Source organism: Microtus oregoni, unplaced genomic scaffold (assembly GCF_018167655.1).
Source record: "Microtus oregoni isolate MIOR12 unplaced genomic scaffold, Mior012 000016F_ref0000370, whole genome shotgun sequence".
Classification (NCBI taxonomy): Eukaryota; Metazoa; Chordata; class Mammalia; order Rodentia; family Cricetidae; genus Microtus; species Microtus oregoni.
In genome coordinates this window covers 4,857,768-4,877,745 of record NW_024543075.1, presented here as the reverse complement: position 1 = coordinate 4,877,745, position 19,978 = coordinate 4,857,768, and the positions used below count along the sequence as shown (strand labels likewise).

General features: G+C 46.6%; 1 protein-coding gene across 1 annotated transcript; it reads right to left on the bottom strand.

Moving 5' to 3' along the window:
* Positions 1–9,004: 9,004 nt before the first annotated feature.
* Positions 9,005–9,961, bottom strand: LOC121457967 (olfactory receptor 226-like). The gene has a single exon (XM_041667069.1). The coding sequence runs from the start codon at positions 9,959–9,961 to the stop codon at positions 9,005–9,007; it is 957 nt and encodes a 318-aa protein (XP_041523003.1).
* Positions 9,962–19,978: the final 10,017 nt, after the last annotated feature.

The window sequence follows — 19,978 nt, the reverse complement described above, 5'->3', positions numbered from 1 at the left end:
ACTCATTTTTCAAAGGGGTTGTTCTGTTGGTATTCTTACAGATATCCTGCGAGGTTCAGGTCTCCAAGAGCCTCACTCATACTTGAGAGGTCAGCCTGTAATCTAAGCCACTGTGGTTTCTCATGGTGGTTTTAACTTGTGGTTCTCTGACGACTAGAGATGTTCATCATATTATCATGTGCTTATCCCTCATGTCTCTATGCTCTTTGTAAAATGCTCATTCAAATTGTCCATTTAAAAATGCTTGGAGCCTGGCGGTGGTGGCGCACACCTTTAATCCCAGCACTTGGGAGGCAGAGGCAGGCGGATCTCTGTGAGTTCGAGACCAGCCTGGTCTACAAGAGCTAGTTCCAGGACAGGCTCCAAAACCACAGAGAAACCCTGTCTCGAAAAACCAAAAAAAAAAAAAAAAAAAAAAAAAAAAAAAAAAAATAAAAATGCTTGGATTATTTGTATATAATTGAATTTTGCTTGTTTTCTATTGGAAGTTTAGATTTTACACTTAGGTCTGTAATCATATTTTTAAAAAAATTAAAAAGACTTAAAAATATATGTGCATATGCATGAATCTTTGTGTTTGTGTGTGTGTGTGTTTGCATATCAGTACATTGCTCACAGGCGGCCAGAAGCTAGAATTAGAAGTGGTGGTGGTGAGTCACCTGACACGGGTGCTGGGAACTGAAGTGGGTCCTGCTGAGCCATTTCTTCAATTTCCTTCCCTAGTCTAATTTTTTTTTTGAGATAGGGTCTTATGATATAACCCAGACTGGCCTGGAACTCACTATATTGCCCAAGCTGACCTTAAACTAATAGCCCTCCTCCTACCTCAGCCTCCCAAGTGCTGGGGTGAATACAGCTGCTGACTGTTTTGGGTGCTTTACTACAGAGATGCACCCCAACCCTGTGATCTATTTTGAATTTGCTTCCACAGGTGATGTGAGGTATCAACGCCATTTTTTTTTGAAATCTGAGTGTTGATTTTTCCAGCACAATTTGTTGGAAAAAGAAGTTTCTTTCTATGCCGAATGCCTTTGAACCTCTGTCCAAGCTAATTGGCTTTGTCACTGTGGTCTGTTTCTGCAGTCTCTGCATGACTGTGGTTCATTTGTCTTCCTTGAGACCTCACTGCCTGCCTGGGCCATCAGCTTCCCAAAATGTCTTAGAATGGTTGTAAAAGTCATCTGACTTTGTTGTTGCTTTTCAGGTTGTTTTCAGCATCCCAGGTCCTCTGCTTTCCATAAGATCTTTACGGGGAAGACTGAGGGGCCCCTGACAGTGGCACCAGGATTTATTCCTACTGCATATAATGCCTTTTTGGGATTCTATGCTCTTTGGATGTATACCTTGATCAGCCTAGGTATAGTTGGGAGGGCCTTGAACCTTCCACAAAGCAATGTGCCTTACCCTTTCTGAGGATGGGATGGAGGTGGGGTGGAGTGTGTGTGGAGGGAATGGGAGGAGGGAAGGGAGTAGGAACTTGGATTGGTATTTCTTAAAAAATCTAAAAAAAAATCTTTAGGGGGTTTCTGAGAGAAGTCTGATGAGATTTTGATTGACATTGTGATTATGCCAGAGACTAAGGTAGTATCGTTTGGATCATGAACATGACTTATTGCTCCGTTCCTGCAGGTCTTTTTTAAACTTTGCTGAGAAAGTTAAAGAATCACATGAAATTAAATTTAATAAAGAAATTGAAAATAAGTTATACACAAATTAATCTACGAAATAGGTTTCATTATAGTTTTTGAATGTCTTTTGTGAGATTTATGCTTGGCTACTCAATGATTTTGGTTCTACTTACAATATTTAAAAATTTCCTATTGCTTGTTGGTGATATGTGGACATATTTGGGCCTTGAGCATCTGCCTTGTATCCTCAACAGTCTGTTATCATTATGAGCTTATTTTAGATTCTGTTAGAGTGTCTGCATGGCTGATTATGTCAGCTGTGACAAGGGACTGTACCTCTTTATTTTCTATCAGAATTCCTTTCCTTGCCTTACTGGACTGTTGCATCCTTTGGTGTTGTGTTGAAGTGGTGGGGTACACAGCCATGCTTTGATCGTGACTTTGGGTGAAAGTCTGGACTTGACTTTTAAGTGTGAAGTCAATTGGGCTTCCTGTAGGAAGAACATCTCGTGAGGTCTTACTTTGCAGAGAGCTATTTTTTTCCCCCCAGGGACAGAGTTTACATTTTCTCTGTTTTTATGCATCTAATGAGACAATCAAAGCATTTGTCTTTTAAATTTTGCTGCTTTGGTAAATTGTACTGATTATTTCCGAGATTTAACTTTTTTTAAACTATGTGTCTATATGTGTAGGTATGTAGACAGAAATTTCTGTCCTGCCTGGTCCTGCAGCTGTTCAATCCCAAAGAAAAACACAGAGGCTTATATTAATTATAAAAATATAAATTTATAATATAATTATAAATTATAATTATATTATCTCAGGCTTTTTATTAACTAGCTCTTACAACTTAAATTGACCCATAATTTTTGTCTATGATTAGCCATGTGGGTTAGTACTTTTTCTCAGTAAGACATTCTCATCTTGTTTCCTCTGCATCTGGCTGGTGGCTGACTCTCTGTCTTTCCTCTTCCCAGAATTCTCCCAGTCTGGTTGCCCTGCCTATACTTCCTGCCTGGCTACTGGCCAATCAGCATTTTATTAAACCAATATGAGTGACAAGAACATTATCCCCCAGCATGGGTATGTGTGAATAAAGATGCCTTTGGAAGCCAAAAGAGGATGCTGATTCTGGAACCCCTAGAGCTTTTGCTATGGGCAATTGTGAGCCACCCCTTGTAAGTGAGGGGAGCTGAACTTTAGTCTTCTGCAAGAGCAGTGAGTACTCTTAACCAATGAGCCACCTCTCTAATCCCCAAGACATGATTCCTTTCTCCTCTCTCTGTCCCTCCCTCCCTCCCCTCCCTCCCTGCCTTTCATTTCTTTTCCTCCCCTCCCTCCCATTCTTTTCTTTTCTTTTCTTTTTTCTTTTCTTTTCTTTTCTTTTCTTCTCTCTCTCCTCCCTCCCTCCCCTCCCTTCTTGCCTTTCTTTTCTTTTCCTCCCCTCCCTTCCTTTTTTCTTTTCTTTTTTTCTTTTCTTCTTTCTGTCTCTGTTTCTCTCTCTCTCCTCCCTCCCTCCTCCCTTCAGTCCTTCCTTCTTTCTTTCCTTCCTTCCTTTTTTTTCTTTTTGAGACAGGAAGTCACAATTTAGCCAAAGCTGGCCTGGACTCACCAGGCAGAACTCACAGAGACCTGCCTGTCTCTTCCTCCTAAGTGCTGGAATCAAAGTATACAGCACCATGTATGTCTACTGATTGAGTTTTAAATGTTAATTCAACCTTGCATTCCCAGTGAAAACTTCACTTGGTCTGGATGTATTATGCTTTGTTTCTACCTATGGATTTTACAGACTAAAATTTACCTAGAAATCTATAGCTATGAAAAATATGGTTTATGGTTTACTTTGCAATTCTGTTGCTTTCAAATCAAAGCAATGTCTCTTCAGGATGACTGGGGAAGCATTTAATTCAATTATCTCAAAAGACTGGTGTGTTATTATTTCTTGGGTGCTTTGTAGGATTAACCAGCAAAGCTGCCTCTCCTGAAGTATTTTCTTAGGAGTAAATGAATTTGCTTACAAATTTAAGAGATTTATATTTTATATTTGTGTCTTCAAGCAGTTTGCCTACTTAATCTAAGTTATCAGTTTATTGGCATAAAGTCCTTTATAATATTTCCTTAGAATCCCTCTAAAATCCATGGGGTCTGTGGTGATGTCACTATGACAACCTCATCCCTAGTCATTTGTTTATGATTTCACTTTTCTCCTGATCATCCTGGCTAGAGATTTATTGGTGTCGCTGACATTATCAATGAACATGTTATTTGTCCTAACTAATTTGGTATATTGCCATTTCTGTTTTATATTTAACTATTTTATGCTCCGTTAATACTTTATTTTTCTCATCATTTGTTTATTGTTAGATTTCTTAGAGTGGAGGCTATGCTCACTGGTTTAAGGCCTCTGCTTTCTATAGGTTGCATCTATAAGTCTGTGGTGTTATGACTCTTCCTTTAGGCACTGCTTTTGCAACATCTCATTAAATGCTTTTTCCTTTATGTGTATGGTTGCTTTTGCCTGCCTGCATGTCTGCACCATGTGCATGCATTATCCTGCATTCTGCACCATTACCCATGGATGCCAGAAGAGAGAGGGCATCAGATCCCCTGGAATTGGAGTTATAGATGATTGTGAGCTGCCTTGTGTATGCTAGGAATTGAACCAGAGTCCTCTGGAAGAGCAGACAGTGGTCTTAACTGCTGAGCCTTCTCTCTAGCCTCACATCTCATAATATTTATGTATTTATTTATTTTCACTTTCCTTGATTCTTTGTGGATTTCGCATGATGCATTCTGATCCCACTTATCTCTCCTGTCCCCTCACATCTGCCCTCTGCTTTTGCAATCTTCCCCCACAAATCAAAACCAAATTTAAAGAAAACCCCAAAACCGAACAAAACAACAAAACAAACAAAAAATAAAAGAATCTTGTCATGGAAACTGTAGTGTGGTCCATTGAGTCACACACAGTGTCCCCCTTAGTCTATTCATCTTACTTGCAAGTGTTCATTGCCAGGAGTCATCGATCTGACTTGAGGCCTCTGGTTTCTGCTACACCATGGGTAGTGAGCTCTCACTGGGGCTCCTCTTGGATACCCTGTTGATGTTCTGTGTCATGGAGATCCTGTTGTTTTTTAGATCCGTAGGCTCATCTTCTTCATATGCTTCATTTCTAAAAACTGTAATCTCAAATGTTGTCCTAATTTCTCTTTTTACTTCTTCTTGCTTAAAAATGTATTGCTTCTGAATACTTGTAAAATTTTTAGAAAGAGTTAACACTCATTGATTTTTTTTAAAAGTTTGATTCTATGGTGGTCAGAAAATACACCATGGACTACTTCTAATTATTTTATATTTGGGATTTATTCCACGGTTTAGAATATGAATTTATCTTGGTAAATGTCCCATGTACATCACAAAAGAATATGTAGCTATCATTAGGATGGAAGATGAACAGGATCCAACTCCTATAGACCCTGCCAGCCAGACACCCTAGACATCTACCCTGCATGTGGCAAAAGGCTAGTTAAGTGACTTAATGTTCTAACTAGTGATCCTAAGTTTTCCTGGATCCTGGCTCTCTGCTTTTGGGGTTTATTTGGGTCAGGGTTTGGCTTTGCTAGGTTCTAGGGTGAAGAAGGAGCTGATTAGATGTGTCCAGGTAGCAACCCGGCTCCTCCATGCTCTAAGAAGCTTCCAGGATAGTCAGCTACCTCTGCCATTCACCTCCATGCTCTAAGAAGATTCCAGGATAGCTAGCTATCATTCCCCAGTCCCTCTTCTCCTTCTATACCATGGGCTCCCACCACCCATTTCCCCATCCTCATCGGGCTCTACTTTCTGTTGGGCATAGCCATCCTGGAGAGCACATAAACAGAATGGGTGCTGCCAGAGGAACTCAGAAGCTCTGACAGTCTGGGAGACCTGATACTCACTGGAATCAGGCTGATTTATGGGTTACATCTTGTCATGCCATTTGGAGACAAGTTGGTGGTAGGCGATCTAAAGGAAGGATCTTCAGGTATGGGTAACTAGGGGCAACAGAAGCAGATGGACCAGACTGATACCCAGTGAGTGCTGTCTGCCCTGTGGGGAACCCAAGGGGAGGGCTGGGGTAACTGGTCTTGGTAAGAATTGTAGGGCTCACCCTATGAACAATCAGAGGCCCAATAGTATATGGTGGGTTACGTTGTGGGGATGACTAAGCTGCTGAGGAGCAGGACTTTCAACCCAGTGGTGGTTTGGGTTGAGAAGAAGGTGGCTGAGAAGAGGGTCTCTCAGAGGGGCCCAGCCTATGGAGTATCATTCATTGAGAAAGACCAGGATCTGTGAGCACAAGGTAGGGGTTCAGTGTGCTGGAGATCAGTAATGGTTGGTGATCATCGTTTGAGGTTCTGTAGCTGAAGAATTGTAGGTCGGGACAGAGTCTGGTTCCAGAGTGGGTCTGGGTTATGATTGACAGGTTGTTTCCAGGAGCCCTTAGCTTCCCAGGGTCTGCCATGACCCTGTCCTTTCATCTTCAGTTGCTTCCTGAACCACCAGGGAATGAACTAGCATCGTCATCCTAGTAGGGGCTCCCTACCACCCCTTGCTGAGTTGACTCTTTTATTTTTTTTTTATTTTTTTGGGGGGGGGTTTCGAGACAGGGTTTCTCTGTGGCTTTGGAACCTGTCCTGGAACTAGCTCTGTAGACCAGGCTGGTCTCGGACTCTTTTATTTTTTAAAATTGTTTTTATTGAGCTATATATTTTTCTCCTCTCCCCTTCCTTTCTACCCATCCCATGCTCCCCATGCTCCCAATTTACTCAAGAGTCTAATTCTTGAGCAATTCTTGTCTAATTCTTGGTGTATTATTACTATAACTTAATTCCATTTTCTTTTTATGTTGAGACAAGGTCTCATTGTGTAACCCTAATAGTCTGGAACTCACTTTGCAGCCCAGGCTGGTCTTGAACTCCCAGTGATCCACTTGCCTCTGCCTGCCGAGTGTTGGGATTAAAGGTGTCCATTACCAAGTCTGGCTCATACTTTTTAACTTTTTCTCCCTTTCAACAGTCAACCACTGATGCCTCTGCATCTTTCTCTCCAGTTCTGTCTTCCTTCAGCACTCTCTCCTTAGCTTATCTCTTGCTTCCTCTCCTCTCCTCTCCTCTCCCCTCCCCTCCCCTCCCCTCCTCTCCTCTCCTCTCTTCCCCTTCCCTCCCTTCTCCTTACAAGTGTTTTTCTAGAATAAAAAGTTGACCATGTCCCTGCTCTGCATCTCAGAGTGTTTTGGTGACTCTGTATTCAGTGAGAGATTAGGTCAGCCCTAGGGAATCTAAAGACTTTGGTCGGTCTGAGCTCTTGGACTTGAGCCTGAACCTTGGGTCTGAGCCTGAGCCTTTTGCCTCTGAGATTGGCATTGTCCCCTCTTTGGGCCTATAGTCCTCCATATTCAGTTGTACTGTTTCACAAATACCTGTCCATCCTCAAGAACACATGTCCCTACATGGTCCTGGCACCCAGAAGAGCCTGCTGGAGGCAGGCACCAGGCTCTGGCTTTCAGTGTTGGACTGGGCTGTAGGCTGCCTGATTCTCTGGTGTCTGTGGGGTTGGGCAAGACCTAGATAGGGCAGATACTGCATATACTTTATTATTAGTACAATGGTGAATCGGCAAGCTGGTTTCTACTATGCGTGTTTGGAAGGCGAGTTTACAGGTATTGGGAAGAGGGTGTGCTTGTCAGTTTTTATCTAGAGTCATTCATTTATCAGTCTGTAGGGCAAGACGCTTGTGCATGGATATGTAAGACAGGGCCCTGGCCTCCCTATTGCAAATACAGAGCTGGATCTTTCACTAGCCAGGTGGTGACCAGCAACAGACCTTGGGTTAGCATATGCAGAGAGCTCCTAATTTGCCTGGCTTTGATCCCCCCTTCCTCTTCTCTTGTTCAAATTTCCCTTATAGCCAAGTGACACCTCAGATCCTCAGGCCATGTATCACCTCCAGAACTACCAAGACCACCTCCCCAGGATGTGGAAGACTCTGTTGTCATACACCTACACTCTATGTGTCTGTGACCCTGTGAGTCCCCTGCTCCAGGACTTGGCCATCTTTTAACATACCTGTTCTACATAGCTTAGCGCAGTACCTAGGTCTCAACGGAAGCTTTGATATGTCTGTGTGCTTTATAATGGTCTTGAGAGTGATACACAGGGCTTTTACACTTCTGTAGTACAGGTTTCTGTGGCCTTGCAAATGCTGCTGGGAATCATTATCAGATAAAAACCCACAGAATGTCACACAGCTCCTGACTCACATACGACTGAGTTGAGGACTGGGGTAGGGCGGTATGAGTCCTCAGAACCCTTGGTTTCTTTAGAAACAAGGTAGCATTGAAAGGTACACTGCCTGGAGTCCTTTGCACATTTGCGGGGAATCTGGAGCAGTATGGCAGATGTGATCTGGGGTCCTCACTGCCCATCACCCTCAAGAGGAACAGACCAAGGTCTCCTCCAACAGAGACTGGGATGCTGGGATCCTTGGTCTGTAACTGTCATGGACACTAATGGCTGAACCCTGGCTGGAGTCAGGGTCTTCTGAAGACACCTGCCCTGTAGCAGGCAGCCCAGCTCTTTCAGGACAGAAGGTGCCTGTGGTCTATTGGGTGGTGGGCTTCAGGAATGGTCTGAAGGTCAGGATACTGAGTTCAGATCTCTGTGAGAAGGTCCTTGTCCAACTCCTGCCTTTTGTCAGTGTCCAGAGGTGTGTATCCTGGGTCCCCTTCCTGCCTTCGTTTTCACTCTGCAGGTGACTGGTGGAGCTGGAGAGTGGCTAGCGCTCATCAGGCAGCTGACAGGCTGCCTCTGCTTAGCGGTCTCTTGGGGTCTACCTGCTTTATCTTCTTTCCCAAGCTGTTTGTTCCCATCTCTTATTACCCTCTGCAACCTTGAGGCCTCTTCTTCTGGAAGACAAGCCTCCCAGCAGAAGCCACTGGTATTGGGTTATATATGTGGGCGTCAAGGCTGCTGGTGCTTGTTGCATCCCTTGTATGGGATGTAGAGCTAGAAGTTCTGTGTGTGCTGACTTCTTCCTCTGGAATCTGGTGCGTCATGGTCTGCTCTGATCTCCTCAGGTGACAGAGGCTGCAGCTATAGGTTGACCACGGTTGGTTGGTTGGAAAGAGCCCTCACACGAGGACAGACTTCGCATGGGTCCAGGCAAGGGCTCCTGAGAGGGTCCTGGCCTGGGACCTGGGAGCCATGGTGTGGCAGCTGGCTGTGTAGACCTAAGCAGGATTCAGGGACTGGTGAGAGGGCGTGCCAAACTGTCTGCTCACCCAACTCGGTTCTGGTGAGCTGGTTAGCAGGCTCATGTCTGGAGAAGCATGATTCCTCCTAGGAGGAGGCTCCCAGAGCCTGGGCTAGTCTCTGCAGCAGCTTGCGCAATGCCTGCTTGACCTCCTGGTTCCTCAGGCAGTAGATGATCGGGTTGATGAGGGGTGTGAGCACTGTGTAGACAACTGACACAAGCTTGTTGTAGTCAAAGGAGTAAATGGCCCGTGGCCGGGCATAGATGAAGAGGGAGGCCGAGTAGAAGATGACCACCACGGCCAGGTGCGAGGCGCAGGTGGAGAAGGCCTTCTGCCTGCCCCCGGCGGAGGGCATGCGCAACACGGTGCTGAGGATGGCTGTGTAGGAGAAGACAGTTAACACCAGGGGCCCCAACAGGATGAGCAGTGCCAGGAGAAAGTCGACGAGCTCTGCCAAGGACATGTCAGAGCAGGCGAGGTTCAGTAGCGGGGACACATCGCAGAAGAAGTGGTTCATGATGTTGGGGCCGCAGTAACCCAGGCGGGAAATGAAGAAGACCTTCCCTAGGGAGATGGTGAAGCCAGAGAACCAGGAACCACCAGCCAGGAGGCTGCAGAGACCAGGGCTCATGATGGCTGGGTAGCGAAGGGGGTTGCAGACGGCCACATAGCGGTCATAGGCCATGACCCCCAAGAGTGCGCACTCGGTGCAGGCCAGTGCCAAGAAGAAGTACAGTTGTGCCATGCAGCCTGTGAAGGAGATGCGCTGGAACCTGGGTGAGAGCAGACTGAGCAGCATTTTGGGGACGGTGACGGAGATGTACCAAACCTCTAGGAAGGACAGGTTGCTGAGGAAGAGGTACATAGGTTTGTGCAGCGAGGGGCTGGCGTAGATTACTGTGATGATGACCAAGTTCTCTGTCACGGTCAGCATGTAAGCCAGCAGGAAGAGCCATAGAAGGCCGAGGTGGAGCCCCAGGGAGCCTGGAAATCCTAGCAGGATGAACTCGGTCACATCTGAGATGTTGTTTCTGGCAGACATGGTGACCACAATGCCACCTGAGGGAGCAGAGGGAGAAGAATGAGGTGTGGGAGAGGACAGCAACCTCCTGAGCTGAGTTCCCTTTGGTACAGAAGAGACCTCATCCTCATATGCCACGGTCCCCCACCATTACTGCCTACAGCTTGGCTCACACAGGCTGTAGCAACCAGGCTTGCTTCTTAGGGCTGACAGTTCAGCTCAGCAAGTATCAGACAAACACCGTCCATCCCGGAGGGTATATCCCGGCACTGTGAGGCTGTCTCTCAGGCTTGGCTATAGGAAGAAGCAAATAACAATTGGGATGGTGGCCTTGGGACACTTTCCAGCTCTAGGATGACTCTTCTGGGCTCAGGACACATCCCCTGAGTTAGGGAGAGGCTATGGCTGGAGTCACTTTAGGCCCAGGAATTAGTGAACAGAGGCCAGCAGTATCAGAAGGGACTGAGGCTGTTTTAGAGCAAGTGGCCGGACTTGAGGAAAGGTAACAAGGAGAGAATTCTGGGGTCACCAGAAGGCATATGCGGTCAGTAGTAAGAGCAAGGCCTAGCCGGAGTGCTGGTGATGCAGCAAGGTTCACCCCGTGGGATTCAGCTCCGCCTTGCAGCACCGCTGGGCTCAGAGACCCTGCAGAGGGTGGAATTGCTAAAGACAATCACATTGAAGTAGACATAGGCTTCCTTTTGTGCCTTGCTGAGGAGTGGGATCTCCCCTCTTAGCTGGCTCAGGGGCTTTCCACCCTAGGCTAGGCCTCCTGAAACGTGGGTGCATTTAGTCACCATTTGCACTTACAGGCAAATCCATGTATTTGGGGCTGGGGAGACGGTTCAATGCAAAGTGCTTGTTGTTCAAGCATGAGATTCTGAGTCCGGATTCCCAGAACTCATGCAAAACTGGACATGGTAGCATGCACCTGTGATCCCAGCGTCCTCACAGAGAGATGGAAGGCAGGGAAGGAGACTCCCTAGAAGCTCACAGAGCAGCTGGCCTGGCCTGTGCAGCAGTGAAAAAGAGCCCTGACTAAACGAGGTGGAAGGAGAAGACTGGCATCTGAGGCTGTGCCCTGGAGTTTACATATGTGCCACAGCATGTATGTGCCTCTGTACTCACACACAGGAACACGCACACATACGGGTTAAAACACAAACACATAAATAAACCTATTCACTTGGAGTGGCTGGAAAAATTTCTGCTTGTTTCCATGGTTACTGTCCTGGCTGTCCTTGGTACATCCTCACATGACTACACAGGGAAGTCCAGCTAGTTTGCTGAGCACACTGGCTCATTTCACAGAGAACACATCAGACCAGGTGTAGCCGAGGACCAACTGCCAGGCTTTTCTCCATATTCTTTCTTTCTCTAGGGTGCTGTTAAGAAACACAGCCGGTGACCAGCGCAGAATCCAGCCGCCACCTACTCTGCAGTCCCCAGGTGTCCCAGGAAGATATTCTCAGACTAGGGACAGAGCCCAGAGTAGAGAAGATGCTGCTGTTGGGGCCTCTGACACTAGTCAGCAAACAGATCCTCTCAGGGCAGCTACTCTGTCCTCCATCCCGTGGAACGGCCTTTGGAGTCAAAATGCATGGGCTCCTGGGAGGGTGGCTTCCTAGGTACCCTCTGTACTGCTCTAAGGATTCAAAGCCTCTAACATATCTATTGGCGTGCAGTTTCTCTTCCAGAGACCACAGATATAGCAGAATACTAGGACACGAGCTGGGCTCACATGTCACCCTTTTCTTGGACTGTGACTTTGGACAGCACACATACACACAAGCCCCATACTCTTCTGTCAATCGGGGCTATGGTGGAATCCTCACTGGGAGACCTGGAAAAGCCATAGTAGACACCTCCTGCTACAGCTGCTCACAGAATAGGTGGAAGGCACGCTCTAGGAATAGGGAATCCCATAGGTTATCTGCTCTGCTGGCTCCTTGGAGCAGGGAAGGTCAGGACGGTTGGTAGGTACCTGTCCTGAGCTGGCTGGATAGGACAAGTTCACTGCCAGTATGGGTACAAAGAATACCATGTGATGGAAAGGCCTGGGTAGGTCTAAGCAGGGTCAGACCTGATCATCTGAGGTTTTCGAAGGTTAGGTACGGTGGTCTGGTTTGGTACAGAGATCCTTTGTTTGCATATCTGGATCACTGATACTGCTATCTCTGACGGACCTGTCTGGGAGCTGAGCTAGGAAAAGCCCAGGTCTTTCCCTGATGCAGCCCTTGTGACCCACAACAACTGCTTTCTGCTGATATCTGTTGCCCATCTGCTATGGGCATGGGCCAAATACCTCGTTCTCCCGGCTAGTTCTTTCTCTGAGATAAGGAGCAGCTGTCGCTTTATGCGACAGCAGCAAGTCTAAGCTTCTGCCTCGTGGACAGGAACAGACAAACTGGAGGCTCCTGGGGACCCAGGGCTGCTGGGGAGCCTGGAGCTGTTGAGCTTCCTGCCCTGGATTTGGAGATGCCATGGACAGGTACCCAGGAAGTTCACATGTCCCTGCTCCTCCTAACTCAATACCTAATAGAGCAACCCTATAGTTAACTTAGGTTCACTGACAGGGCATCTAGTCTTTGTGCCACATGCACACATACAGAACACAAGGCTTCACAAGGATAGCAGACTCCTGCCACATAGACAGGCATGGCCCCAGGAAAATCTACTTCTGGCATGTACAGATATCCCAGGGAACAAACACCAAGCTCCCAGCCTCAACACACCATCCTATTGCCCATAGAAGTCAGTGGATAAACACAGCTTTGAAACAGTGATAATCTTAAAAACACAGACATGTTGCTCCCTCCACATGAGCATCTGCTTAAGGGGATCATGGTCACCAGAATCAGCCCCAGGCTTACCGCTCAGCTAGGCTACAGCTCAGACTCATACAGACATGAGCAGGCACCCCGCCCCCCGTATGTGAATACAGGTGTGTAATCAGGGTGAGGCATATACAAATGCATGAGGCATCCGTACAGGCTCATGCAGATGCACACACAGACACGGTGCACATGCAAATGTACGCATAGACAGATGCACACAGATGTATATACAGATGCTCACAGACACATGCAGGTGGACACTCAGCACATATGTAAGTAGACACATACCCATGGCAATGCACAGGCACACCCAGATTTCATGTGCATACACAGGGGTGCACATAGACACACGAACACATGCACTTGAAAATCCACTCTCCCCAAGCTCTCACCTGCGTGGGGGTTGTTAGGTGATGGATCTGGGGGTTTGAGTCTGTTCTGACTGCCGGCCACTAAGAAGGAGCCAAGGGCTTCATGGCTTCGTTCAGGATCTCCTGAAGAGTCAGTGCTGCTTCTTGGACCTTACCCTTGAAGGTGCAGAGGGCCTCAGCGTGAGAGATCATGGCTCATGGTATTGGAGGGAGATGGGGACCAGGACTGTGGTAGAGATGACTGGGTGTCCGACTGTAGGCTCCCAGGACCCCCTGGATGTTAGGTGAAACCTCCTTCCAGGAGAGGAAGGTGGGTTTTGCCGTTGGAGGGTGTTCAGCTTCTCCGTCACTGTCTAGGTCTTTTGCAACAAGATCAGAACATGGGAGAAACAAACCCAGAGTTTCACTGCACAGGAGACCCCACGCAATAAAAGGGACCCCTCACATCAGAGACAACTGTCCCTTTCCAGAGGCGAAACAGGAGCTCCTCCAGCATTCTGTCACTCCATAAAAGTGGGAATCGGGACACTGTGTTCTCAGGTCCACCCAGCCCTACACCCTCAGCCTGGAGAAGGCAGCTGAGAGCTGGGAAGCTGCAGCCTTGCTCTATCTTGCTTCAGCCAAGTTTCCAAGGGCGTGTGTGTGTGTGTGTGTGTGTGTGTGTGTGTGTGTGTGTGTTTGTGTGTGAAGCCCTTACAGCTCCTGGCAGAGCAGCTCACAGGAGAGGGCTTGCCTAACTGGAGTTGTGCAGAGGGCTGGAACTGGGAGGAAAGAGCAGAGACCACGCCCTCTGCCCATCCCTGGGTGCTTTCTCTCACCTTATCCCCACGTGGTCCTCTGAGATCATGCTTGTCAGCCAGACTGGCTGTACTAGGAGGAGATGGACACTTGCCCCAACCAAAGACCTCAGAGGGCAGGGAAGGCATGCAAGGTATTGCCATGACATGAGCAAACAGCCCACTTAACACCTTGCATGGGACCTAAAGAGCAAAACACTGGTGGGGGGTGTCCCTGGGCCTTTTGCCCCTATGCCCAACTTCAGTCTCATCAGGATCCTGGGTTTAGAGTCCCTCTTACCTGCCTGTTCAGAGCTGTTATGTCTCATCACCACTTCCTGATCCCCGGGCAGTCTCTTTTGAGGATTATTGGGTGGGATCAGCTCTTAAGGTAGACACAGGACCTTCTGCCCTAGCACAGGCACCGGCACCGTCACCGTGGGAGGACCACATTCATGTCTCTGCCCTTGCTGAGGGCCTGTGGTGCACTATCTGCCATTTGAACATGATAGGTATGGTGGGTATCTTTCCAAGTGTGCCCCATGGGGAGGTTTGGCTTGAAGCTCCATGATGATATTGTCTGCAAGTGAAAGGGACAGAGGGTGATGGGTAGTGAGGGGAAGGTGTCTGGCCCTGACAAGGGAGCTTCAGCGCTGGCATGTCCAGGTAGAAGAGAGGCCATTCCCATTGCAGAGGGTAATGACCAGCTTCCTGTGGCTAGGGTTCCTGCCACTCATCTCATAGTCCTGAGTCTGATTGCTGATGCAATCTAGACCCCGGGGACTGCCTAGGCCCAGCATTCTTGCCTCCATGATGCCTGCCTCAAAAATCATCTTACAAATGCTAGTTTGTGGGGTTCCAGATTTCAGATCCAGTACATTCTTGGTTTCTTCAGGGATCTCAAGTATGGGGATGAGATGTCATAGGTTTTGATAAAGGGCAGTTTTATGGTGGTGGTGGTGTGGGGGCGGGGGGCGGTGGTACAAGGAGGGGCTGTTTGGAGTGAGGCCTGAAAGTGTAGAGACTAGGGTCCTGCCTAATCCTCAGCCCATTCTCCACCATGGAGGTCCTTCTCACTGAGAACTTAGGACTGGGGTACAACCTCCAGTGATCTATTGCCCCTTTCCCACCATTGTCCCAGCCTATACCAATATGCCTTCTCCTTCTTAACCAATCCCATTTTTCAGAAAGAAGCCACAAGGTGGGGAGCAACTTCCTGATTTCAGTGACCTTATCTGTGCCAACAGGCCCCCTGAGGCCCCCTGCAGCTTTGCACGGTGCCCTGGACCTTCCCGGCTTTCTCTAGCGCCCAAACTCTTCCTCTGCTCTCTTTGCCCACAGTTCTTTCTTGGCTCCTAATATCAGTACGAAAACAGCTCTCCCCTTCTGTCTGAGGAGTAGGCTGTGAAGCCCCAGCTCCAAGATCTGTCTTCTCTCTGTCTTGGTCCGTTTTGGGAGTCTACACTTGCATGTTCTTCTTCATGCCCATGGTAGGGGAATACCCAGGAAGGCAAGGAGAGGCCCATCCCAATCGGTTCTCTGTTTCTTGCTCTTTCTACTCCTGGGAAGACCCCAGTGAACACACCAAATCTCAAACAAGCTTCCACTCCTAGCTCCTTAGGCAGGGAGGTTATTCCTGTACATGTAAATTCTCATGTGTATTGTGTGTGGATCCTGTGCCTCCCGTAGTTCTACATTTTTGTAAGTTTTTAAGACTGAGACTTGCAGCCCACCACCTTGATGTATTTCCATATTTACTTACATCCCCTTTAATGTCTCTCAGTTTTCTGGATAAAGATGTTCCACATATTCCATGAGTCCAGTTCCCACACACTGGATATTTTTGTTGCTTCTACAAGTGGATCCGTTGGAACGCATTTTCTGAGTGGCTCAGGGGAAGATGCAAAGCTGGCTCCCATTGCCTGGATTTCTGTAGGCTGAGCACTGCTATGACATCTAGCGTTCATGCATGTCCTCCTGACATTTCTGGTGGTGACTCACGGCCTAACGCCATGGCATGTGTTTTGTTCATCTTCCTGTGCAGGTTTCCAGCTCCCGATGCAGAGTCAGTCAGATCTGGAGGAGCAAGGAGCGCATGTTCGTGTGGGTGGGCATGATGATGCCCGCTGTTTGAGCGAGGGGCTTCCCTCTGCTCTCTGGTTTGCAAACACCTGATTATGTTTATTTGTGAGCATAAATGGCCATTGAATTTTGTTTATTCTTTGCCCCTTTTAATATGGTAACATGATTTTCCTGTGTGGCTTTTCCAGCATGGCAAACTAACAGCAGCTGATTACGAGTGTCAGCTTTCCCAAATGCTGGTCAGAGCAAGCAGCTGGGGCATCGCTGCTTTGTGGTTCAGGGTCTGGAGTTTCCTTTGGGTGGGACCTTTCCTCTCTTTCAAACAGCTTTAAGCAGGCGTGGCTGATGTTTGATAAGCACACACAGAGTGCACAGTTTAGTGAGCTTGACTCAGGAACACACCCACGAACTCCTCGCTGCTGTCCAGACAGTGAGTGGCTCAGGGCTGCACACTTTCCTCTTTTCTCCCCCAGGAGACCACTGGTGCTTCCTAGTACTAAAGCTTAATTTGTATTTCCTGGAACTGCAATAACTCCAGTGTGGGTGAAACCACGCAGCCTGAGGCTTTGATTATCTGTATTGCACACACCTGCAGCACACTGGAAACCTTCATGACCATTTTCCATTGCAAACGGTGGGTGAGTAACTCTTATACCAATGGGTAGACACTGGAGATGTCTCAGTTATTGGCAGTTATGAGCAATTCGGTCATGAACGCTCATGTATTGTCTTTCCATACCTCCAATGTTTTAATTTTATACCCCAATGTTTTAATTTATTTTATGTAAACACCTAAAAGTAAAATAATATGACAGGCGGTAGGTGTATGTTTAGCTTATGCAGCTCCCTGCCTGTCTTCCCTTAAGGCACTCAAGGCGAATGACGGTGAAGATGAAACACATTAATCTGGGGATGTAGCTAATGCAATGCCTGGAGAGGAAGCCACAGCTTTGGGGTCTTCATCTGAACAGAAGGCAAACGTAAGAAGCAGAGATTCTGTCTTAAGAAAGTAGGAAGAGCAGAGCAGATCCAATTTAAGCCACAGGAAGAAAGAAATAAAAAGAAACAAATGTTAGCAAAATATAGATTATCAACAAGCCTGGAGGTCAACTGGATAAAATGTCAATAAAACAAAGTCTGCTTTACTAAGACTAGCTAAGATAAAAGAGAAAGCCCACAAATTATCAGTAAGAGTTGAGAGACCAAAAAGGGGTTTCTTGTGGGTTTCACTTATGACTAAAAGTAATATAAGACATTTACAAATGGTTTTTTTTACAATAAATCAATCAATGAGGATTACATTTATGCATTTATAAGCACTGATGTAATCAGAAATAGATTATTTGTGTATTCTGATATTTATCAAAGAAATTAAATTTATAACACACACTTCCCACTATGGAGGTTCCTCAAAAACCAAAAAGAGAACTTCCATGTGACTCATCTACAAGACCCCTGAGAATTCACACAAAGGCCTCCACACCAACATTTCACAGAAATGCTTGCACATCAGTTTTCTGCGGCGATACTCACAACAACCAAGCTATGGACCAGCCTAGGGATGACGATATGAAACATACACAGGACAAGATTTTATCTAGCTACAAAGAAGAACAAAATGATGTTCTTTGCAGGAAAATGAATGCAGCTGGAAACCATCACATTGCATGAAATAAATCAGACTCAGACAAACATGTGTTCTCTCACCTGTGCAATCTAGAGTGTACATGACAAATTGTTCATGAATACATGGCGTGAACGCAGAAGTGAGTCTGGGCAATGACGGCAACTAGCAATCAGGGGATGAAGAAAATGGAGGCAGGGAGGGTGAATATTGCTTATTTTTCATATTACTTATATGAAAGTATCTTCATATAAGCCAAATACTATATGATACGCAATGAACATGCCAATAAAATATTTAAAAAACTTTGCACATGTGTCTCACATGAAAACACTGAACATGAAAATGGAGGGAGGTTGCTGGGGATAGAAGAGTCTAAATAGGAATGGGTGAGAGGGTAGATAAGAGTGGGCTGGGGAGGCAGGAGCAGTTGGAACGAAGGATGCTGGGAGGCTGGAGAGATGGCTCAGCTTTTAAGATCAGTTGCTGTTGCTCTTTCAGAGGACCTGAGCTTGGTACCCAATACCCATGTTTGAATGGAGACACTATGTATGGATAGATAATGCTTTTCTCAGAAGCCATGGGTGATTAAAGAAGAATCCCAGTACCACCAAGGAGGTCCCAGAGATACCCCAAACTATGCAGGTGGTTGTCATTGATCTTGGTTGTCCACTAGACCTTGATGGTGAGATCCTGTAACTGAAGATGCACGTGCTCATAGATCATAGACAAATCAAGCTGCGGCGGAGGCAGAGCTTCCTCCCCAGTGGCTAGCCTCCACATTGCCGGAAGGTGGTAGGCAGGCTCCCCGGGGAGAAGAGTCGTCAGTAGTTTTACCTAGCCGAGAACCATACAAGCTACAGCCATAACCTTTCAGACACAGTACGCCCTCTGGTAGAATAGCAGCATGGCTGCTATGGGGCTAACCAACCATTTTCTGATTGAATCTGCGGTCTTCTCCAGACCCAAGAGTCTGCTGCTGAGGAGACCATAGGCCCTGGGAAGAACCCACTGCTATTGTTTTGTTATATGGTCATGTCTAACTGCCTTCTAAACACTCGTGTTTATGCCCACAGGTTAGTGCTGCATCCAGTCTTCATCAGAGAGGCTTCTTACTGTGGGAGGCTATGGCTAATTTACAGACCCAAAACTGACCAAAGTGCCAAAACCAAGCAGTGGTGGAGTGTTAGGGGGTGGGAAGGGGACTGATGTATTGCTCCCTCTAAAGCGTAGGGAATTTCAAGGAAGAGGAGGCAGAAAGAATGCAAGAGCAAGAGGATGGGGAGGCAGGCAGCAAAAAGATGCCTTCTGGACAACATGCAACCATTGCGTTTATGAACTCACTGCAGATGTAGTTATCTACAAAGACCTGTCTAAGACTCAGTCCCTCAACATTTCATCACGGATGACGGAGAGACCCATGAGGCCCATCCCTCCATGAACGACTACTGGCAATTAACAGCTGCTGGTGTATGGGGGTCTTTTTCTTCAATGTGGACACAGATAATTTGCCCTTACTCCCGTGGATTACCTCCCACCTATGAAGTTCTAATTAAACTCTGTGGCCACGCACAAAAAGAAGGCTTGAGAGTGTAAGGGAGATCTGCTGGGAAGTGCTCCAGAGGGGGAAGAAAGGGAAGAGAGGGAATAGGAGTGTGTGTGTGTGTGTGTGTGTGAGAGAGAGAGAGAGAGAGAGCGAGAATGACTAAAATTTACTATATAAGTGTGTAAAACTGTCAAGCAATAAAAATAAAAAAAAAACTTCACACAAAAAGAAGTTAAAAGCCCAAAGAACTCTACTAGTGAAATATATCAAACATCCAAGGACCCATGATGGAGACACACACACACACACACACACACACACACACACACACAGAGAGAGAGAGAGAGAGAGAGAGAGAGAGAGAGAGAGAGATTATTCAGATCTTTCATGACCAGCACAATCCTGATATAAAAATCTGATGAGAAAATAGATTTACAGAACAAAATCTCCTGTGAACAGAGAATTCCTAACAAAATCTTAGCAACCTACAAAACGATGATATAGTGTAAGTACCATGTATCCCAGGATTGAGATAAGCTTAACATTAAAACATCATCTCAGCTGGTAAGAAGACTTAGCCTGATATCCTGGTGGGTTAGATTCCTGGAGCCTGTGGTGTAAAAAAGAGAAAACAGATTTTTGAAAGTTGTCCTTTATGCACTACATGATTTTGTGTGTGTGTGTTTATGTAGTATTTTCAAAATTTAAATAAAATTAAAAAACCCATCACCACGATTCATCTTTACTTGATGGATACATGTTTCTGTGACTGATGTAGAAGGCGGGTGATGGGAAGGTGCTT